This window comes from Lepidochelys olivacea (assembly GCF_965140295.1).
Source record: "Lepidochelys olivacea isolate rLepOli2 genome assembly, chromosome: 26".
NCBI lineage: Eukaryota > Metazoa > Chordata > Testudines > Cheloniidae > Lepidochelys > Lepidochelys olivacea.
The window spans coordinates 7,619,335-7,643,701 of NC_140436.1; the positions used below are offsets into that span (position 1 = coordinate 7,619,335).

At 41.5% G+C, this 24,367-nt stretch overlaps 1 protein-coding gene across 2 annotated transcripts in view; it reads right to left on the minus strand.

Moving 5' to 3' along the window:
• Positions 1 to 8,684: 8,684 nt before the first annotated feature.
• The window catches only part of EBF2 (EBF transcription factor 2), a 177,544-nt gene continuing 161,861 nt past the window's right edge, over positions 8,685 to 24,367 (minus strand). The window contains exon 16 of one of the 2 annotated variants that reach the window (XM_084615097.1): positions 8,685 to 12,682. In XM_084615097.1, the coding sequence (XP_084471223.1) occupies positions 12,663 to 12,682 (20 nt within the window). In that variant the 3' untranslated portion in view covers positions 8,685 to 12,662. Of the gene's footprint in view, positions 12,771 to 24,367 lie in introns of both variants that reach the window. The other variant, XM_084615096.1, reaches the window with a different exon arrangement.

Sequence of the window (24,367 nt, forward strand, 5' to 3'; positions counted from 1 at the left end):
TTGGTTATGGAGGAGGTGGTCTCAAAGCTGTCCCAGGAGTGCTCTGCATATATGTAAATAGCCAGTTAATAGATAAAGTGCCGGTAGATGGCAATCAAGAATATCAAGTGTGGTCCCTGGATTATGTAGGAACAATAAAATGGCACTGTGGCTTCCTCTGGCAGCCTTCAACAACAGCACCGAGGAGAGGAGGTGAGAAGCAGCTGTGCTTCGGAAACACTTCTACCGATGGAATGATGCTACGTTTAGAAAGAAGGGAGGAGGCAGGGTGGATCTTTTTATTAAAACCTCACACAGAGAGTGGTAATTGCTGAGGCTGGGGGAGAGAGAGAAATTTTTAAAGGCAGCAGCAGAGAGGCCGCTAGTTTTGTTGTATTGAATTTAAGATAATTTTACCCGGGAGGTAGGTCAGGCGGTGGTTGAAGGTGGGAAAGATGAAGTCGCTGGCTTGTAACCAGACCTTCCTATCCAGTGTTGCCGTCTCTTTTATGATTTTATCTTGAGTCTCACGAATTTTGGTGTATTGCTTCAAGCCCAAATTCTTAGAATCGAGAAATTGCACGAGAAGATCAGCTTCCTTTTATTTCAGTAAGTTTCTCGCACTCACGGTTGTGGGGAAAATCTAGAAAATGTGAAGCAAGTGTACCGTAAAGTCTCATAAATCAAAAGGCAAATGAAAAGAACCCAACTTTTTATTTTTTTTAACCTTATCATTTTTTTAAGCCAATTTCATGATGTCTTGGGGCCTGGCTCATGATTTCAGAATGCTTCCAATTAGCAGTCGCCATGCCAACTGTAAACTCCAGGTTACCAGTGTGAGAGGCAGGGGAGAAGGGGCCTTGCAGGAGCAGCATGAACCAATCCTGCTGCTTGAAGGAGATGCCAGAATTGACCAATGTCAGTTCTCCTAATAAGTCAGGGTGTGTCTTTGGCTGGGGGAGGGGAAGGGGTGCTGCAACTCTGCATTGTGGTTGGGGCTGATCCTCTCCCCCCCACTCCTGCAATCATGGCCAGGGTACTTTTTGGTCTGAATTTGCTGCTAATGCAGTGGGGTGGGGTGGGGTGGGGGGGGGGGGGGAAGAACTCAGCCGAGTAGGTAACATTGTGGGCTGATCTATTTTCAAATTCAGACAGTTGTTAATGAAACAGTTGCTGTTTTGTTGACAGAACATTAATTACTTGATCTTAGGACTTGGTAATTGCACGGGCCCCCTCTGTATACATCACTAATTACATTAGCAATTATATGGTATTTTAAAGACAAAGAAATGACTGCTGCAATTGCAGTGTCATAGGGACCCTGCTGGTAAATTTCAATCAAGTTTCTAATATTTTCATGAAGTGTCGAGACAGGATCTCTCTGCAGCTGAATCATGCAGAACGGCTGGATTGCGATAGGTTGTCTGGCTATATTCTGCACTTAGCTCCCCTGCCCCCGTTCCCTGGAAAGCATTGGGAAATACAAGGGTGTATCTAGAACCTCTAATTAAGATGAGCTGTACTCTCCCTTATTAACTTGGTGCAGTCTTGGCAGCTTATTGGAAATATTTCTTTATATTAAGTTAAAAAATCATGAATGAGTAAGGCCTCAGAAAATCATGAGTTTTTTTTTAAAAAAAACAAAACTTATTTGCCTTCTGGGTTTTGAAACTTTAGAATGCACTTGACTCATATTTTCAAGCTTTTCTCAGCAACCAAGTGAGCTAGAAAGCAACTTATTTGTGTATTTATTTGTAAATGAAAGCTGAAAGTCACATGCCTCCGGGATCTGGGGCTTTATAAAATCCGTCAATCACGGTGAAACTTGCTTTACGACTGTGAGAGTTGGCAACACTGCAAATGCATACGTTACGTTGCCCTGGAACATAAAGGATGCTTCATGCTGCCAGAGCTTTGTAAAGGGGCCTTCCTTTAAATAAGAAACAGGACCATTGCGTACACAACTAGTCTGTGTGAAAACATGCTTCTATTACTGCTGCCTTCCCCTTCTTGTCCTCCATACCCACTTGTTTGTTAATCCCCCTGTTGCATCTTGTCAGTAACAGTGACTGTAAGCTCTTTGGGGCAGGTACCATCTCTAATACTTGTTTGTACATTGCCAAGTAGAACGGGTTCTTGATCCCTGGTTGAGGTTGCTAGGCACCATTGTATTGTAAGTACTAATGAGGGTGAGCTCTGCGCTCCTGGGCAATGCGCTGGCTTGAACAGGACGTAAAAGAAATAGCACTTTTGAGATTATTTTAGCTCTCTTTTTCCCTGTTTCATAGCTCTACTTTTAGCTTGCAGGCCAGAGGGGAACGTAATTCTGTGGTCAGATCTTCAGCTGGTGTAAATCAGTGTCGTCCCATCGACTTAGTTTGACACCTACCAAGGATCTGGCCCATGTCTTGTAGAAGCTTCAGCTTGTAAACAAAAACAGGGAAACTATTATTAGCCAGAGGCAATCTCTCTCTTTTATTTACTCATCCCCATCCCCTTTGTCCCACCACCTCGCAAATACAGTTGGTAGAGATTTTAAGGTAAATAAGGATGTGTAGTGAACTGTGCATACAGCAATAAAAGTTGTTTAGCAGGGATCAAAAGTGGACTTACCACCACGGAAAGCCCCAGTCCCTACCACTTGAGTTAAAGGAAGTAGCACATCTTCAGCTGGGAGTGAATGAGGAAGGATACTTCACTTCACTGTAGAAATGAATGGGTGAAATTCTATGTCCTGTGTTGTACAGGAGGTCAAACCAGATTAATTTACAGTAGTCCCTTTTGGACTTAAAATGTATGAAAGAGCAGGTGCTGGAAGCCACTAGAAAAAACACATGACTAGAGCTGGATGAAAAATTGGACAGGTTTCCATCGAAAAAAGGAGTTTCGTAGAAACGGACCCGTTCATTGGGAATGTGTCTATTTGTTTTGTTTCTAGAAGGTAAAAATGTTTTGTTTCAATTTTATCATTTGGATTAAATTTAATTTTGACTCTCTCCTATTAAAATACTATCTACATAAATATAACAACATTAAAAGTCAAAACGGACAGAATGAAAATCATAAAGCTGAAATGAAATGTGTTACCTTATCAAAACAACAACAGTTCCCCATGATCAAAATAAAACGAGTCAACGGTTCCCAACTGAAAATGTTTGGAACTTTGGTTTTGTGGGAAATTTTAACATTCCTGCTTTTCATTCTGATTTGAATTAATCTTTTTTAAATGCTGGTTTTTCCCAGAGAACAAAAATTCCAGTTCCCAGCTTTCCACATGACTACATGCACTAAGGTTTGATCATATATTCATTGAAGTCCATGGCAAAGCTCTTATTTACTTTAATGGGGCAGGATCAGGAACAATACCAGTTGCATGTGTATTAATTTTATTCCAGCCTAATTAGTGTCACCTTTTGCCATTGTGTAGCCCAATTATTAAGGAAAAGAGTTTGTTTTGCTTTTAAAGTTTTAACTTTGAGGTGATTGGATGTTTGATTCTTTCTGAAATTCCCAACTCCCTGCAGTCTTCAGAATGGCACTGACCTCATCCCACTCTATTGTGGGTTTTTGCCTTTTGCCAGCAATCAACTTTTGGAACTCTGCCTACTCTAGCTAATCTTGTTGCTGTATATTTTCCTCCCAGCCACATAATGTACGTAGCTGCATGTTTCTGTCCCACAACTGTGGATCATGCACAATTTATGGTTAGGTTGGAACAGCATCCAAAAATAATCCAGCTGTTCGTGCCCAGGCGGGGTTGCAGTAATCATTGATAATATTCATAAAAATAAGAGTATGTGATGAGTGCACCTACTTACTGTGCTATAAAAAATGACAACCGATTACTAAGTACATTAAATGGAAATAATAAATGAAGTCGCAAACTCAAGTATTGACACCAGGAAAGGAACTGACAATGGATCATGATTAATACTGGCAATAAAGTAGGGTGATTTTTGTGTTATGCATGTGGCTGCATTTTCTTGTGAAGGATAGATAGTTTAGCAGAAGCACAGAGAGAACCAAGAAACCTGATAAGACAGACACCATCCTTGGATTGCCTCCCTGGGACAGTATTTTGGTGCAGTCTGTTTCGGAGGAGGAAGTGTAGGGTTACTCACTTCCCCTTGTCTATGTTGATGTTTGCTAGACACTGTCTATGTTTCATGGCTGCTCTGTCTGCACCCTCTTGTATGGCCACCAGCTGTCTGTTTAATCCAGTCCCGCAAGCAGAGTTAATGAGACATTCCTACTTATGTAACCTGGTGTGATTAGAGCCTCAGATCTTTGCACCTCAGCAGCTGCGCGTTGTCATTGAGATAAATATTTTAACTGCTCTGTCAATTCCCTAGTCCCCGCATAAGTGGCTGAAAGAGAGGCTACTGTTTCACTATGTATAAAAGTGGAATTCAAGTTCTGACAAAACAAAAGCCTAAAAACAACCTATGAGGAGGGGGGAGGGGTGGGATTGTTGCGGCTGGTCAGTGGTTGATGGAATTTAGTTTTCCATAGGGCCTTTCCTGTGCGAGGTATTTCAGAGATTTACAATGTCCTGGTTGCCCGGACACAGGCCAAAGTGGCAGATGACTGAGTTCTCAACAATATCGCGTGCACAGCCCTTGGCTTTACAGTTACAATCATTGGTGAAGTATCAGTGTGCTTGGTGCTGTACAAAATGCAAAAATGACCCTGGTCTTGAGCTCATGTGTGAAATAGGATCCCATCTTATTTTTCACAGAGAAAATATTAGTCCGCTGGGAGAGCTGGCCAGTGACTGGACCAGGAGACTCTCATCAAGACTCCTGGTTGTCTTCCTGCCACTGTCCCCCTTAACCAATGTGGACCAGTCACTTAATCTCTGTGTATGCCTCAGTTTCCCCCAGAGACAACAACTGAGAACAGGGCCTTGCTGTGTTAGATGCTGTACAGGTGTGTACCAAGAGACAGACCCTGCCCTGAAGATGTGACAATCTAAATAGATAAGACAGACAACGGGTGGAAGGGCAGAGAGAAGCCCGTAGTGGGGAAGTGACTTGCCTAAGGTTGTACAGCAGGTCAGCAGCAGAGCGGGGTATAGAACTCAGAGGCACTGGACTGGGATTCAGGAGGCCTATCCATTAAATCATGTTTCCTTGGGGTGTCTTCAGGATTGATTGATGAGTTTGTAAAGTGCTTTAAGATCCCTTTAATGATGCTCTGTAGAGAACCGCAGGATCTTACGTGATTTGAAAAAATTAAGTGGCCGTAAGCCAAAGTCCCTACTGTGGTGATGGGTTAATATTTTCAAAAATGCTAAGGACTCTTGACATTCACTGGTATGTCCACCAGTGAGAGGCAGAAGGGAATTCTGTTTGTTTAGCCAACGGATGATAAATCTTGTCCCCCGTTTATGAGAGGGAAAATGTTACAGACCTAGGACCAGCCCTATGCATGGTGCTGCAGTCATACAAGAAGTCCAGGTCCCCAGTGCAAACAGCTTAATACAAAACACGGATGAAGGATGGGGGAGAAAGATTGCATTGGGAAAGCAACATGACTGACCAGGCTGCCTGTGTGTTCCAAGGCTTTGATTTAACATCGAATGTGAGCTAAATTTTTAGGGTTATGAGGCAAGGCATAATAGAATTGGGGGAGAGAGGCTTGAATTCTCAAGAGGTTAAGGGAGTTAGGAGTCTGGGTGTTGGGCACCTAACTCCATTAGGCACCTTTGAAAATCCCAGCAAGAATGCATAACGGAGGAAGTGCATTTAGACGACAGATTTGGAAGAGCTTGATCAGGGAGCCATTTGTAGGCATGGGGAATCATTGCTAAATCTAGCACTGAGTTGGGGGAGAGGGGCAGAGGTAAAGGGCATTGGAAGACACATTAACTTGGCATAACGTAGATTTAGACCCTGATGGGGAGGACCCAAATCCAAGGTGAGAATGAGTCGTTTGACTTGGTGCAAATCGGCTCACTTGGGTGCACCTTGTGGTGGTCTCCAGAAGGGCATGTGATCAGGGAAGGTTGTGTTACCTGCAGTGTGGCAGGCAGAGGGATCTGTCTGAGCTGGTCTTGTTTTTGAAGGCAGTTTCGCCTTCTGTAGTATGGGTCAAGAAAATGCTTGTCAATCCTGCTTCTGAGATGAGGCAAGTTTGTTATAACTGTGTTGTTCTGAACCCACTTAAGAAACAATAAAAACCAAACCAAGATCAGCTAACAGATTATTTTCCAGTGTAGACTGGGCTTCATAACACAGAGCACACACACATACCCTCTACTGCGTGGCTATGGTAGTGTGTGGTTGACTCAACATACCTTTTGTGTGTGCGTGTAACATTAAAGTCAGGAATTAATCATTTTTCTAAAACCGACTAGCCGTGAGATTTCCATGCATTTCTCCCCTCCCCGCAGCATTTTGTTTGGAATTTGCTCTGACTCAGGTGGGGGGTTTCTAAAGGTCAGTCTGATCACATATCACAATCGCACAGTGTGCTTGTGCATCAAAAATTTCTCAAAAGAGATTACAAATTGGTAGCACAGCGTAGCGAATTTCCGGGCTTTCTGCACCATCACAATGAGCTCTGCCCCCTTGCATCTAAAAACTAGGTCACTGCCATAGACTAGGAATCCCTTTCAGACTAAATGTGTAATTATATCCCTAGAAGTCTTTGCTTACTGTCACATTCCAGCAGCCTATATTAAAAAAAAAAAAAAAAGCGTCAAGCCTAATCTTAAATATTCTGGGCCAGATCCTCAGCTGGTGTAAATTGGTGTAGCTCGACTCATGACAAGTTGATGGGTTCTTCTCTTTGACAGTTGGGGTTGCGTGGTTTGTTAACAAGGATGCATGGCTATTGTTTCTGTTCCTCGAACGAACGATTGAAAAATGCATTTCCCCCTGTCAGTTTTTGGATGACACTTCCAGAGGTTTCATATGTGTGTCTGTGTGTATAAATATAATGTCTGAACACTCACCAGTGCCAGATTCTGTCTTGAACTAGAGCTTGTCAACAAACTTCTGCCAAAACTCTGTGTGAGGGGAAATGGCTTTTTCCTCCCCTAAGTGAAAATGTTTGCAAAAAAAAAATTCATTCAAAACTTTCTGATTTTGTTTTGACAAAAACACTGAAAAAATGTTCAGTTTTTGTAAACCAAGCCCTACCCTTCCCCCTCCCCCCCCCAAAAAAAAACCCCCCAGATGTGCCATCTTCAGATTTTGGGTTTTTTGATTGGGCGGGGGGAGGAGGAATTGAACAGGAGGTTTCAAAAGACCCTCCTCCCTTCATCTTTCTTTTTTCAAAATTTTTCATAAGAAACAACTAGTGCTTTTTTTTTTTTTTACGAGCTACCTACATGGGTTACCCAGACCTTGGATCTAGAGGCATAAGGGTAAGAAAGTGTTGCATGCCTCCATACTGCCTCCCAGGAGCAGGTGGGTGGGAATGGTTAGGACCAAGGTTCTTCCTTTCAACCCACTTGCTGGTCATCACAGTTGAGCTGGTGCAGAGAGTCTGGTCATTTATTATTGATTTAGGCCAGGAGCAGCAAATTAATATGCACATAATGAAGCAAGAGGGAATAGCGACTCAAAGTCTGACTTGTCATGTCTCCTGGGTTACTGCAGCTGAGGGCAGAACCCTTCCTCAGGGCTCTACCTAAAGACACAGGGTAGCCCACATGACCATGGGTCATATCAAATAATATGACCCATAAGTCTCGTCAAACCAGACTAGGCACTTTTATTTTTAATGGAAAAATGTTCATATTTTTTTTCCTATTTCATCAGCTCTAGTCAATGACTTGCTGCTTGCCAGCTCAAAAGGACAAGAGAAAACAAACAAAAACCCTCTATGCCTCTAACTGAAATCTGTCCTTTAATAGATAATCATTAAAACCCTATCCAGCTTCTGGGAAATGAGTTTTCGTCTGTAGATTTCTAGGGTTCGTCAAATATTTGAATGTGTTGAAGTTTGACCCCTCTCCCCCAGTAAAGGGAAATATAACCCCATTTTTAAGACAGAGCCAATAAATGTGAAGGCTAGAAATGATCATTACGGTCATGTAGTCTGCCAAAGATTTCTGCATCTAGCCCAAAACTTGGGGTTGAACCTTTCTTTTAGAAAAACATCTAGTATTGATTGAAAGACTTCACATGATGGCAAATTTCCCACCTCCCTTGGTAACCTGTTGTAATCGTCAATTACATGTGCTGTTTAAAAATGAGCATCTCACTACCACAGAAATACCTGGATAGATCCACAAAAATAGAAGAAGAAATACATAATAAAGGCTATTTGACATTCAGAAACTTTCAGACCATTCTTTTTACAGTACAAAAATTTTATTTTTTTTTGTTAGGATAATTTAAAGTTTAAAACTGAAGTAGACATATTCATTTTACAAACAAGATATTCTTCAATAAGTAGGACCATTAAAAACAGTAAACAAAAAAAAGCTATCTTTACAAAAAGCTCTGTGCATAGCAACTTCATACCGTATATAATAACTGACAAAGCAAAAAAAAAAAAATACAAAATAAATGAACTATACAATTGGGAGAAATTATTTTACAAAAGGGAGAGAACGGTCTTTTAAAACCATGCATATTGAAAATGTGCAAAGAAATAGGGAGAATAAAGATGCTATAACAAGATAAATAATGAAATAAAACATACTCTTTCAAAGTTATGATAAAATTTGTAACTACCTATCGCAACACTTGTCTTTCTAGTGTCAAAAAGGAAACTTGGTAGAGAATTCTTAAACAGCAATGACTAAAAAAAGGACTGATTAGTTTATTCCTTTTTTAAAAAAAAAAATCCTTACACACAAATTTACACATTAATTTTTTTTACTTTTTGCCACTGCCAAAGTCCTTGTTTCGTGATCAAGGATTTCTGGTTGTTTTTATTTACACATGTTTTTCCACGTAAAGCTGCCAACAAGTTGAACAAGATGCTTTCTACGCATGAGCAAAATTCATATTCTAAATCATGGCTATGTTAATTTCATTACTTTTGGTCAGCTCAAGTCAAGCTAAGACGTCCTTTTTGTTCACTCTGTGGGCAGCTACATTCATATTTCTCTTTCTCTAGGTACTTGAGAGAGTCTTCTAGGTGGGTTTTCTTTAGGTCTAAATTGTACTCCTGACTTTCCAAGTAGAGGGTGACTAGCAAATAGAGTTAATCAAAATACCTTTTTTTTTTTTAAATGCCACAGGAATTTTGAAAATTTTAGAAGCGTTTGTTTCAATGGTCTGATTTTCTTTTTCTCTCTTCAAAACTGGCAGGATTTTTTTCAATATATCTAAGATGACCAATCAAAAAAGCACAGTTTGAACAATTAGCAGGCTAGTATTTTCATGAAATGTTTCCAATGAAAAGTTTTGAGCAATAGATGAAATTATTTAATTAAAAAATTTCAGTAGCTCTAACTAGCAAGCAGCTGCTTCCCAACATATGGTCTAGAAATCCATATCCAGGATTTTCTTTGTGCACAGAAGTTCTAAGACTGACTCCATCTCCTTTTGACAGCAGAGATACCAGTATTTGAACGTAACCAATGGGAATCATTGGAGAGGCGAAAACAGGGACACACATCTTTATGCACTTCATGGAGCAAATGGACTGCTTCAGTGGCAAAGAATGGAAAACAAGAGATGCTTCAGCATTTATGGGAGAGGCCCAGAATGACAGGTGGACAGTGAGGGGTGAAAAATACCCCAGTGAGTTTCGTCCATCTCTTGGCAACGTAGGGCCTGATTCACTGAAGTCAATGGGAGTCTTGATTCCAGTTCTTATAGCTCTCAATGCAAATTTTCTGTATAGACAAGGGAGCCTCAAACATCAATTTGTGGCCTTCTAGTCTCATTATGATACTGAGATCTCTGAGTATATAAAAATTATTAGATTATTTGTGCTATATAACAGTCACCAGGTTAGTCAGATTGAGGGTGAATCTCGGTGAATTTATAATAGTACAGACTTTCACTCAAGACTCCTTACCACGTAAGGTCCTTTCACCTTCTTCTGCAGATCATTTGGTTTCAAGAAGAGTCACCCGTTCACTCCCAGATGGTGCTAAGGGCGCACAAAGGATCTGCAGAGGCATTAATTCTCACAAACACAGTTAATGGTAAGTTTTATCTTATTTTACCTTCTCTGGAATTCAGACGTTTTATCTAGTCTAACTAGAAGACTTTGGTTCACTCCATATTCATGATTCTGCTCCTGGAACACCAAATATCCCCAACCAATTCTCCTCTGCAGGGTACACTTAATTGCCACTTATGCTGCTCTTTAAATTGGGGTGTTGATTTTAAAAGCAAATAAAACCCTTTTCAAAGTGGATTTCATGCCAGTGAAAAAAGCACCTAATTGATCATCTATCAAACAGCCACAGCATGGTCAGTAGCAACACAAGCGTCTCCCTTGCCTGCCTCCCAGTTCTATCCCACTGGGATCATTTGAGTTTCCTTGGCTTCTCTGCTGAGCTGGGAGCTGATTAAGAGCCAGATCCTGCAAACAGTTAGGCAGATTGAGTAAAATTTCTCACATAAGCCCTGATCCTGCACTACACGCCATGAAGACGGAGCCTCGAGCGGGATCAACTCTGGTGCAGTGCAATGCAGGATCAGAACTGTAACTAATCCATCCCATTGACTCCATTGGGATTGTTTACATAAGTTAAGTTACCCAGGTGTCTGCTTGTAAGGCTATGGTCCTATGATGCTGGTTCTTGAGATGGAAACACCTGTCCACTAGAGACTAGACGAAGATCTGTGAAGTTAGGGGACACAGCAGCTTTCAGTCACAAATAACCTGGGCTAGATTTGAGGCTTTATAGCCTATTACTAATCCACTCCCAACATAGAAATGCACATTAGCTCAGCACTGCCAAAGTGTCATGAATGTTGACTCACTCCCCTTCTACCATATTAAATGATCACAGAATAAACTAATAATTTACTCACCCATCAAACACAATGACTCTCCTTGGCGAATGGGCAAATCGAATTTTGGGTGTTGCTTTATCTTAAGGGTGCATTTGTAAATAGTTAAATACATTCTTAATAGATGTAATAAGAATGTTCCAACCATACCTAGTGTATGTTAAAGACACTCCTAAGAAGAGCTGGTTGAAAACTTTTCGATGAAAAATGGCTCTTCAACTAAATGGCAATTTTCGTGATTGTTTTTTCATTTTTCATCAGGAAACCAAAAAATTCTCATTGGTGTGGCTTTTCCCCCTCCCCTTGTGTTTCCTTCTTTTTTCCCTTTGGGAACAGAAAATGGAAAACGAAACAAGTAAAATTTTTCCTTTTTTGTTTCTTCGTTGAAATGCTGAAAATTTTGAACCAAACAAATCTGGTGGGTTTTTCCCCATTAAAAATACTTAGCGTTGTTTGACTAGAACTAGCTCTAGTTATAAGAACATCAGTGGAAGATGGCATAAATAACCTGCTGGCTTGCACAACAACTGAATGACCCTTTACTGAGATGTATTACTCATTAAATCCATTAAAGATGAAGAAGCATTTTCCAATTTACTGATGAAAAGTGCTATAACAGAGTTAGGTGGTATTATTCATTGTTGTTATTATGTAACCCTTTATGACTGCACCCTTAATATAAAATGTAATCCTATTTTGTAAGTCTGCCATAACTTCATGGAAAACAATCATTTAGAGAACCTTTCCGATCCCCCTCCTGTTCATGTGAAAATTTGAAAACTAAACTCCTCATCACATGAAAACCTGATTTGTTCAAACACTTAGAAGCCATTCATTTACCAATAGGGTCTTTGAAACTAACCACCTTACCCCAGTACCTGAAAATCTTAAGTGAAGCAAAAGATGGAGAAGGAGGGAAAAGATGTTGATAAAATTCTTACATTAACTACTGGCTTATATATATACTGCAATGCGTATAAAAGTTTGTGATGCGTTAATCAGAAAGAACCCTACACATCCTTGCACATGGCTCAACAGGGGGCGAGGGAGAGAAGAGAAGAGCAACGGCAGCAACAAGTCTCTTAAACTTGTCACTACGTTTTTGCATCTTTTTTTTCTTCATTGTACAACAGGAGGAAAAAGTCCAAAAAAGGTCTTAATTGCTACCTCTACATACAATAAGTTACAAGTTTATTTAAATAATTGTAAAACATCTTACTTTTTTTTAAAGAGGTTAAACTATAAGTAAACACACACATACACCAAAAGTTCCATCATTCGTGTCAGTTTGTCCTAGAAATTCTTCCATGCTGGTACCCTGTTTTGTTGTTTGTTTGTTTCTGCATAAACTAAATTGGTATCTGAAAGGCTCCATAGAAAATAGAAACTTCAACTTTTTTTCCCCTACAAAGTAAAACAAATAGTATCCAAAATATCAAGCTTGAATCCTTTGCCAACTTTTTTTTCCCTTTTCGTATTTTACAAACGTTAGGAAGGTTTCATGTCCGTCAAAAAAGACCTTGCGTTTCTGACCCCGTTATGCCAACCGCTGTCCATCCTGGCTCTTGGCTGATCCTTTGTTTGCAATGTTTTAGGAGTTGAGATGGCTACATAGGAAATGTGGAACGCATAAAAGATCCAGACTCCTGTCTTGTCCGATTTGTAGCAGTTGTTCCTTTTATTTTTTCCGGGCGGGGCTTTCCCCCAAAAAAGACCTTGTAGTGCTTTTTTCTTTTTTTAAGTGGTCCATCACAATAAGTAGTTTTGTGCTGTAAAAGAAAAATGAAAAACAAAACAAAACCAAAAAGCAAAATGTCCTCTTCTTTTACATCGGGGGAACGACAAGACCAGTCATGGCTGAAAATGAAGATTGACAAGGTTGAAACTTTGGCGGCTCTTTTATGAATGCGGAATTGTGAGCCACGCCTTAATAGAGAAAGTGACAGGTGAGCCACTTCCTCTCCCACCTGTGATCAAATATCCCCATGGCAACTATCTGTGGAAAAGTAATACTAGGCAAGTTTATTAGTCATAGAGTTTAAGGCCAGGAGGGACCACCAGATCATCTCATCTGACCTCCTGTGTATCACAGGCCGCCAACCCCACCCAGCACCCGCACAGTAAACCCAACTACTGAAATTAGACCAAAGTATTACAGCCCACAGGCGACTAAACTATTATGTGTTATAGGCAGAGAATAGGAGGGACTGAGGTGCACCAGTGCCCAGGGCCCGCATTGACCCTTCAGCTTCTTTTAGTGCCAGTTAGCAGCCTGAAAAGAGGCGCGAGCATCATGTGACCCAACCCGCTTGTCACAAGCAGTGAATGAACCACTCCTTGAGAATAAACTCCTCCAAAACTTCTTGCCTTCTGATGCTGTTTGTTGGCTAAATGAAGTGAGTTGGTGGCTTCAGCATGGTGCCCAGCTTGAGACGCCTTCAAATGGCCTGATGTTCATAGGGTGGGTGCTCGGCCCTCCCTGAAAATCGGCCCCCTTTCGGGGGCCTGAGGTTGGGCCCCTGAAATCACGAATCACTTCTCAAAATGTAGGCTCAGGTGTCAAAACATACCACAACCACCAGATCCCTGGGTGAGTGGTCACAGCAGAGTGGCCGAAGATGGACGACGCATGAAAACAACCCCGCTTCCAGCCCCCGAGAGGTGGCCCCTCCAGAACGGGGGGTCACACATCGTAGTAGGGCAACTTGGGAGAAGCTCGCACTGCCACTTCCCATCCTGTTTTCCTTCTGTGCACAAGTTACGAGGTTTTGTCTCCAGAGCTGTTAATCCAGCTCCTTTCCTCTCCACTACATTCAATATAACTTCTCCATCTCCCCCTAAACCCTAGTGAGGCAGAGAATGAGTTCCCATCCCTTGACTTGAATTACTTATTTTGAATTAGCGCTGTATAAACTCCTTTCTTTTTTTTTAAAAAAAACCCAAGATTTCCTTTTAAGGGTGCCTAGTCAGATGCTTAGCAATGAATACTGGTTTATTGAGAGGGAGGTCATCCATCATTGTTAGAGTTTTATACTGCTGCCCATCACCACAGTATCTGTAAAACCAGTAGCAATGTCCTTAGCAGAGTTCACGTAACGTCTGGCCCTTCTCTCTTTTTGGGGGTCAAAACTCAGCTTGGGTCTCCCATTCTCCTTCCCCCACGCCCCACCTTCAAATTTCTCACTTGCAGAACTGGTTAAGCTGTGACTGGGCAGTGGTAACATGGAATCAAATGGGAGCTGTGCACCTGAAGCACCTACAGGATCTGGGCCCAGGGCTGCCTTTCCCCTTCCATCTGAGAGTGACCAGAACTAGATTTTGTCCATTTAGCTTCAGCAGAAATTATCCACCAGCCTCTCTTTCTCTTGGTTTATCCCCTTTGTCTGAATCGCTGTAGTTTACCGGGCACGTTCGCAGAACGCTGGACACAGGTCAACTATTTACTAGTCACTCTCACTGGCTTTAATTGAAGCTGTGTCTTTCCTAACAGACAACCAGAGCATTTTAAGCTGCCAGGAACTGGTACTGTTCCCAAAGGCTTCGTTGGGTAAGTTTGTTTGTTTGTTTGTTTATATATATTTAAAACAAAAGCTAGGGGTCATGTTTTCAAAGGGGCCTTGTTTCAGTGTAAAGCCCTAATTCTACAAAGATGTATGCCCATTGAAATCAGTCAGATTATTCATGTACTTAAAGTCCTGTCTTTGCAGAGCCTTGAATTTCACCCTTATGTTTGTGTTAAAATAAATTGCAGGAATAGGGTAAGAACTTCAGATGGCATAACTCCATTTACTTGAGTGGAACTTCATTGATTTTAAGCAACTGGAGATCCGGCCCACAATTGGGATCATTTAGCATTATATGTAAATAAATGTTTTTGTGTTCAGAAAGGATGATGAGGAATAAAGCTACCCTGCAATTTTAGGGCACAGAGACAGAAAGAGAGAGTGAAACTGACCAGTCTAGATTAATTGTTGCTGCTGAGTGAAATCTTTCTTTAAAAAAAAAAAATTGGCTAAGAATTCCCTGTGTGCAGTGCTGTTGTAGCCATCTTGGTCCCAGGATATTAATGAGACAAGGTGGGTGAGGTGATACCTTTTACTGGACCAACTTCTGTTGGTAAGAGAGACAAGCTTTCTAGCTACACAGCATTCTTCTGGTCTGGGAGAGGTACTCTGGGTATGTCTACACTTAAATCATGACAGTGATGCTATAACTGCACCGCTGTAGCGCTTAAGGGCTTGTCTACGCAGCTCAGCTCAGCTCCACCACTGCAGCCGTAGCGCTTCAGTGTAGACCCTACTCACACCAATGGGAGGGGATCTCCTGTCAGTGCAGGTAATCCACCTCGCGCTCTCTACGTTGGGAGTTTGGTCGATTTAATTACATTGCTCAGGCATGTGAATTTTTCACACCCTTGAGCAAGGTAGCTATGCTTGCTGTAAATTCCTAGTGTCGACCAGCCCTCAGTGTGTCACAGCTAAATACAAGGTGGAACAGTTTGGTTAGCATAAGCAATTAACAAACATTCTAAGAGACCGTTCAAGGTGAAATAGCCTGTTAACACCGCTGTGGTCATAGGACCAAAAAACCGGGGGGATAGTGGGTTATAGATTGTTGTAATAAGCCATAAATCCAGCGTCTTTACAAGACGCTAAAAATAGTCTGAATAAAGTTATGAATTTATGGTCCCAGGCTCGCGCTCTCTTTTTTTTTTTTTTTTGGAAGGTGTTGTGTAGGTTTCCGTTGAGGACGAGGACTGAGAGGTCACATGTGGAGCGATCATTTTGTGAAAAGTGTTCACTCATGGGCGATAGGGTGTTTTTGCCTTTTCATCATTTTTCTGAGAGTTCACATGAGAGGGTCGTGATTGTCTGGTTTCACCCACGTAGCTGTGACTGGGGCATTTAGTGCAACAGATGTGGTCCTCCACATATTGTGATATGCATCTAGGGTGACCAGATGTCCCGATTTTTATATGGACAGGCCCGATTTTTCATTTTTTTTTTTCTTATACTTGCTAAACTAATGTAAGAGTGGCCGTGGACAAAGCTTTGCTGGTTTAATTAAATCAGTTTAACATTTAAACTGACGCAACTTTGGGTGTGAACCAGGCCCTGGATTCTTTTTAAGGTGGGAGAGTTGTCAGAATAATTATATTGACAAAATTCATTATTGCTTTAATTTAAAAAAAAAAAGAGGCCGTACAGTCCAGAGCATTGGGCTAATATTTTTACTGATACAAAGGGCAGCGATATCAATTAAACTCATTTCTCCTAGTGCTGGGCAGAGCTCTAATCACCCCTGACGCTTCCATCTGAATATTGCATCTCCAGCTGTTCCTGTGGCAATGAGTAAGTAGATTTTAAGAATATTTTCTCTCCACACACCCCACGTGCACACACTTCTTTTCACAGCTCAAGTAAACGGCTTGGATCTGCTGCTTTCTCCTCTGCCCCACCCTCTTCCCCCCACTTCCCTTTGGGGCTGTGTTGTCAAAAGCCTATTTCCCAGCCTGTACCGCTTTTTATTGAATGTTTGCGAGGTTTGGATTAAGGTCTTACACTGCTAGCAAAGCTGTAATTATTTTTGCCTGTATTACTATATATTGAATCGATGTAACTTTTCAATAAAGGTGGTTCAATGCAGGACACTCCCTGATGGGTTGGGAATATAGAAAGCAGAGTCATTATCCCAGAGGGTTTTTTTTTTTCTTGGAGGGAAATGGAAAAAGAATTAGAGATGAGCCTTATTGTATTAGCCTTCACAGCTTGCAATTATCAACTGAAACACTTGATTAAAATTGTCACAAAGTTGGAGAATTTTATTTATTTATATCTATATCAAGCACCAAGAATACCCAGATGCTATGGTGATAGGCTTCTTCAGTGTGTGTAATTTAATAGTAACAATAGACACTACACAGCAATGGACCCTTTACATTTCTCCCTGCCTTGTAGGGAAAAGAACTCAGTGTTACTCATGGAACTCACCTAGCAGGCTAGGAAGAATTTTAAAGAGGTAGGGTGTTTATAGTAATGTAACCTCACACGGAGCGAACCAGATTTTCAAAAACAACTCGTGATTTTTAGATGGCCAACTTGAAACCCCTTTAAAGGGGCAGGTGCTCAGCCCTTTCTGAAAAACTGACCCCCTGTAAGGTATATCAAGTTAGGCACCCACAATGTCTCGACATCTGAAAGTAAGTGTGTGTGTAGCCATGTGTACAGAGACCCCATTTTATGGGCATGGTATTTCAGAAGTGCTAAGCACTCAGTTAACTCAATGAGAGTTATCCGTGCTCATCACCTATAAAAATCAGAGGCAAGGGGCGTGTGTGGGATGCTGTTGGGTAGGGGCAGGTGGGTGGAGGACAAAGAGAGGCTGGGGACCTTGACAGGTTGCCCAGGCAACTTTAATTCTGGTAGTCTTAATTTTTGGGTGCTTGGTTGTGCAACTTTAACATTCTTTCAGCATAGTTTCTTGGATGTAATATGCACATTTACTCTTATTTAAATATGAAACACTTCTTTTTACACCCCTACCCCAGCTTTTTTGCAGTTACCATGGTAACGTTTTGACAAGGCTGTCTGGCCAATGTAAGAAGATTGACCAAAGCTTGACCTAAGCAGTCCAAAGTCTAACAAATTCTTAGATATCTCCCCTTTCTCTTTACTAACACCCTACACCACTACCTCTTTGTTGCACTCTAGCAAAGGCCTGGTCTTTCACTTATCCCCAAACCTGAGGGTTATATTATATTTTCTTTTGAATCCTAACTATGAAACCAGAAAAGCTGTAATTGAAATATGATTAGGGTTGATATTTTTCAAAGATCTCTTGAATTAGAATTAAACAAATGTGGTGACAATGAAGTTGCTGGTTTGGGGAAAGAAGTCCAACATGTTTGTCAAATTAAAATGTGTTTGGCTTAATTATTGAAAGAAAAATGGAATTGATTTTTGCAATTATGCTTAGATTCGCCTGGAACAAGTAGATATGCATCGTCAGTTGCCTTTTCCATCATGTTGCTTTGTGGGAGCGAGAGGAAGGTAGCTTCCATTTCAACAGCGGATGGCTATTCAGAGTGGCAAGCTACAGCACTTCCCCAAGGAAGACTAAGAATTCAAGTAAGTTGTTGGCTTACATGCTGATAAGAGGGTTTAACCCTAAAACTATTGGGCCTTATTTTGTGGGCAGACCACAGTTCCAGCTGATGTCAATGGGAGCTGCAGCATCTCTGAAAATGACGCCCATTGGCTCTTAATAGACCTGGCTGAAATTTTTCATTCAAAACTTTTTTTAAGGCAATTTTCAGGGTTTTTGTGTGTAAGATTTTTCCAGTTTTTCATCTCAACCAAATATTTTGAGGGTTTTTTGTTTTTCCTTTTTGTGTCATAGAATGAAAGCTGTCTAGGGTTTTACTTGTTCAAAACACCTTCAACTTTGCCAAAGAAACTGAAATGCTGTTGCCCTGTAACTGGCATTCGAATGCAGCTCCTAATCCTCTGCTGTAACAAAAGGACGAGCGTAGCCTCTCACTTGCATAGGGTAAAAGTTGTGTGGGGATTAAGCCCTTGATGGCAGCGCTGGGGGTTAAGTGGAGAATGTGCTATGATCTGAGGGCAGGATGTTGACTAGAATAAGGGTAATGCAAGATGTGGCCCTGTTGGCTTCTGTTTGTCCAGCATGTGTCAGAGATATGTGGCACTGCCTTCTAGCAAAACACAGCATGAACTCCTGCACATGGGAGTGAGTTTATGGCAGTTTCACATGGACAAGGGTTGGGCGGGTGGGGGGTAGAAATAATATTTCTCTGTATATTGGCAGAGTCCAGACTCTATTTGACAGGGCCTCCATGGCTGAATGTAGCCCAGAAAGCCTGCACTTGATCAGCTGTAGCCTCACTAATGGGTTTCAGTCTAAAAACAGAGAGCTTGCTATGGCTGCCAGGAATACAGATGGGATGATGGATGGCGAATGCTAAGTTTAAGTCTCTGTGTTAAAACCATGAAGATGTTTGTATTAAATTGAAATGTGGGTTTATTTGTTTTTGCTTTTTTATAAAAACAATTGTGCCATTTAATTCTCTCCCTCCTTTAATTGCTGCAGGCTGTCTTGTATAACTAATCAAGTGATGGGGCTAGAAGAAGGGGACCACATGGAACACCAATGAGTTACACCAGCTGCCGCTCTGTAATAGGCATTAGAATGCAGAGGTTAAGGTAGGAAAGCATTATGAATTACAATGTGCACAGTCTCCCTGCCAGCTGAGGCAGGGTGATGCAGCATGGGAGATGTAGTTCAGCTCGGGAGTCTGGCCCATAGAACGGATGGGGGGCATGAGGCACTGTGATGGCATTTCCAAATGGAAAATGGCCAAAACATTTACATTGTGGGGGTGTCGTGGTTTTTGAAAATGAAGCTGAAATTTTCCATGGAAAGCAGATGCTGTTTTGGAAAAATGTCAAAACCCCAATTTTCCACAAAACTGGTTTTGATGGCAAAGTTTTGACCCACTCTAGTTAGGTAGGTGAGGATCTCACCCTGACCAGCTAACACATTTGTAAACAGCTCTGTCTGTGTCTACACTAGCTGCTAAGTGGTGTTTTAAATCACCACCCGTTTTCCCAGATTAGACAAGACCCTGGAATTCTATGGGAAGAAGGAGAAATAAATTAACTTGGCTTGTCTACATGGAAATCTGCACCAGATTAATAAAGGTGTGGGCTTGTTTTATAAACCAAGTTTGTTAAACTAGTACAAAAAGCTGACTGGACACTCTTATTGCAGTTGGAGAGAAGCTGAACTGTAATACGCCTAAATCAGTTCGGAATGACCTTCTACTAAACCACGCTTAAGAGTGTCCACACCAGGATTTGCATCAGTTTAACAAAACCGGTGCAAAGGTGGGTGTAGATTAGGTCTCTGTTCCCGATCTTTACTATTCTGCAGCCACTCAGGACTCGCCACTAGAACTTATCTTTTTGGGACCTGTCATTCTCTTGACCAGGTCAGGCGATGAGGGGGGAATTTAGGGTTGGTAACGACTAGCTTTTGCTCGTGAACCCCAAGTAGCCCCCCCATCCTTCCTGCAAAGTATACCATCCAGCCCTAAGAAATTGAGTGGTCTTGTATGTCTACACTACAATTGGAAGGTGTGACTGCAGCACATGTAGGCACACCTCACCAAGCTAGCCAGCACTGCTCTGGCTTAAGTGCTGGTATCACCCCTCCCGCTTGTCGTGTAGACACACCTTTACAGGTGAGCCCTTCCTGCCCTCCCCCTCTTTATGGTGTGTGATGAATAGGGCCTGAAAGATGTTTTCCCATTAAAAATAGATAAATAAACCTGTTTGTATTTTACACTAGAAATGGAGGTCTGGTCTCTCTCCTGGCTGATTGTAAGGCACCTGGAGAACTAGTGAAATTGACCATCTCAGAGAGTGAAACTGAGCAACAGTAAAGAGAGGAGGAATCTTTTTATGAAGACTGTTTTAAAACTTTTAAGTGTTAGCTCATGCCCATTTAATCGTTTCAATGGCTAAACAGCCCTTGGGAGAAAAGACCCCTTAGTTAAGATCCCCTGTGTTCTGAAGTGTGATTTCCCAATACTTCTCTCTATAACCAAGAAGCTGGGGAAAAATACTGGCAGCCCTCTATATAACATGCAGAAAAACTGCATTTTTGACCAAAAAAAAAAAAAAATCTTTCCTTATGATGGTTGGATAGCCTGAACTGAGAGCAAACCCCATTGCTGGTAACCTGTAACATGCTGAAGGCATTGTCTATGCTCAGGATTAAATCAGTCAGAGGTGTATTATTGATGTGTATGTCGTGGTGGTGTCTAGAAGCCTCTGTCAGGTCACCCATGTGTTAGACACGGTGCAAACAAAGAGATTACAATCTGTGTAGCTGCATCACTGCTGAGCCCCCAGGGCAAACCTGGAGAAGGATGGGGAAGCAGGGGACTTGAGTTCTGTTCCCAGCTCTGCAACCCTGAACAAGTCACTTCTTCTTCAAACTGGGGTCAACCCCAATGGGTGGCCTTTGGGACTCTCTACAGCTATGCTGATGACTGAGTTGGGGATATGCCACAGTGTAGACATGACTTGAATGCCCTTTAGATTGGCTAGGGTCCTGCGGGTTAACTGAACCACAGACCTTATGAGGGTTGCCTCCTGTTCCTTGCATTTTTTTTCTATTGAAATGTCCTGAGCTGGCCAATAGAAATTGAGGCAGTCAGTGTTCCAGCAGTTTCCAATTTACTTGCTTTCCTATCAGCTGCCTTACATCTGCGATGAGATGATTAAGCATAGTGTACTCATCATGCCATCTGATGTCACGTCACGTTATATCTTCCCTATGCCGTTTTTAAACTGGCTTGACGTATGACATGAAATCAGCATGCAATTTTTCAGCGCGGGCTCGCCTGCTATCAATCTGCAGTGTGTCTAGAATTGGATGGTGTTCAGGATGGACTGCTGCTTGTTCCACCCCATCGTGTCCTGTTATATAATGGGAATGTATAGCAGATGGAAAGATGTAAGCAGGAACACATGGCACAGGATGGGGTTATCTGAGGGTATCCCCGCATGGCTTGGGTGCGTTGGCTCTCAGCTTTGTGTTGTACAAGAGGCACGTGGGATTGCTACCTAACCTTACTCCTTAAGGTAGGGGCATGCTTTCTAAAACAATACTTAATCCTCTCTAGCAGCTTCCATCTAAAGACCGCAAGGGGATTCTGGCAAAAATTCCCCACCATTGCGAACACTGCTGTAAACTCCACCAGTGACAGGACGTCCAGATTCTGAAAGGCACTTAGCTGACAGGTAAGGTGGAGTTGCACGAGTGGGTGCATTACAAACATTAAGGCTTTGTCTACACAGAGAAGTTAATTGCGATTAAGGTCGGGTGTGAATTTAAAGCGCAGTAGCTATTCCTGACTAACTTCTGATGTGGGGACACTAATTCTGGAATAAGAACATGCATGCAGAGAGTTAATCAGGAATAGCTCCTGTATAGGCAAGCCCTACATTAACTCTCACAAAAAGCCTTGTGAGGGATGTAAGTATTATCCCCATTTTACAGATGGGGAAACTGAGATGGATACAAGGTCAAATAATTTGCCCAGTATAGGAGCTGGGAATAGAACCTACATCTGACTCTTTGGCCTCTGCTTTCATTGCTAGGCTATATACTTTACCTCCATGAGCCTGACCCAAAATCCACTGAAGTTGCTCATGGAAAGAATGCCCTTGATTACAAAACGAGTTAGATCAGGCTTTACTAATACAATATACATTTTTAGAACATGTGTTAACTGGTGGATGTGAACCCAACATCTTAGAGTTCAACTTGCCCAGTCTACACTAGGGTTTTAGAATGCATTAAACATTTTTGCGAATGTGTTTTTAAAAAGATACCTTTTATCCTAGTGTAGGCCAGCCCTAAAATAATGTTGACAAAGGAGCCCTGCCTCCGGGGAACTTGTGTTTTTTTTAGAAAGGATCCAGACCCATGGCCTAATTTCCAAATGAACATCCCCACAGTGTTGACAGTCCCCAAAAGTCAACAGGAGCGTTCCAATGAGGCTCCTTAAATGGCATTACTGTGCAAGGGATTAGAAATCTGCATTGCAGCATAGCCCGAGGGCTGGTCTATATGCAATTTTTAGTACTAGTTTCACTGTACTGATGTGTAAATTTAAGTATACTAAAGTTATATAGCGGTAGACAGGCACCTTTATAAAACGGCAGCCAGTCTAAGGATCCTGGCTGCGAGCACTAACATCTCATTGCTGGATGAAGGAGAGAGGTAGCTTTTCTACCCTTCTTTGAAAATTAAAATGCTGCTTGAGGTTAGTATTTACAGTATTGCCTACAGGGACCTCTTGTGCCAGGCATTATACATACACATAGTGAGGGCTTGTCTAAATGTAAAAGGTGTACTGCTGTAACTGTAGCTACACTCCCATGGTGTAGATCCAGTTGTACTGGTATAAAGATGGTTTTTCCCCTTAGAGTTATTACCGCATGGAAAGGGAATAAGCTATGCCACTTTAAAGGTGCCCTTTATTGCTACAACTGCATCCACACTGGGACTTGTACAAAAAGCGCATGGAGACCCCCATGAGAGAGAGTGAGTTCCAACCCAAAATACTTCTGGTCACACATTCCAGTAAGGTTTCACAGATGAAGGGCTAATAGATGGAATAGACATTGAGCAACATGAGTTATGGACGGATATAAGCAATCTGTTGAAGGAACAATTGATTTAACTATTTAAAAATGGAACTTTAATATGAAGTGTAACCGAGCGTCCAGTCTAAATAGACAAGACCAACACGGTATGTGTAGACTAGGAAAAAATGTGTTGTAAAAATTGAGTTAGCTACTTTGAGGCAGCCTGGGGTGGACCCCTACTAGCTTAATACAGCTGTAATAGGTTAGAACCTTTTACCTAGTGGTACCAGAACCTAGTGCAGATGCAAAGTGGTATTGGCTATCTTGAGGTGGTTGGTTTGGTTTATATACTTTTCTTTCCTTTGGCTGACATAGCTACAAAGGGTGAGTGGGACAATCACTGTTTTGAGTAGCTTACGACATGTGAGGGGACTTCCTAAAATGAGGCCTTATCTCTACACAAGTTGGAGCAGTTTACCAAAGGGCTTGTGTAGTCCCATTTCAAACAGGACTATGTCAACGTGAACCTGGTACCTTTTAATTCTACATGGAGCTGTTAGGGTGTAGCACAATCTATAATTCACATCCCTGTAGTCTGCACTACGGTGTAGACAAGCCCTAAGGCTTTTTAAAAACAGATTTTGCTAAAACTGGTGCAAACATGTGTTATTTCAGTAAAGCGCTAGTCTATGGGGAACAGGTTCAAAGTAAACTAAAATAAAAATGTCTACATAAGGGTTTGCACCCATTTAAATTCACATCCTAAATTAAACCAGTGCAACTTTCTTGTGTAGAGAAGCCCTACATCTGTTCTAGAGCTGTGTAATCTGATATCACTAAAACAGTTTAAGAGTGACTTAAAGAGGCACTCAAACTGGTTTAAGGCATCTGCATGCTGATTTTAAATGGGTATAACTTCTCTGTAGACAAAGCCTTATTTACCTACAGTTCAAGTATTTACTTCAAATCCTTTTACCCTCTTTTAAACTGATTGGGAGAGAAGTAACTTAGCTGTATTCTTTTCTCCCTCTTCATGAAATGTACTTATCTCTTTCTGGTTACTTGAAGACACAGCCAACCTTCAGGAAATCTCACTGAAACTAACTTGCTTCATATGGACCTGTATTAAAGGCATGAAGTCTCTCAAGTAAGTGGGCTTTTTTTTTTTTTTTAACAGCTACAGCACGCTTTTAAAAATATAATTATTTTTGTCTGATGCACATATGGGGGTGTGATTCTTTTATAAAATAAGGAAATTTATGTGCACTCCCT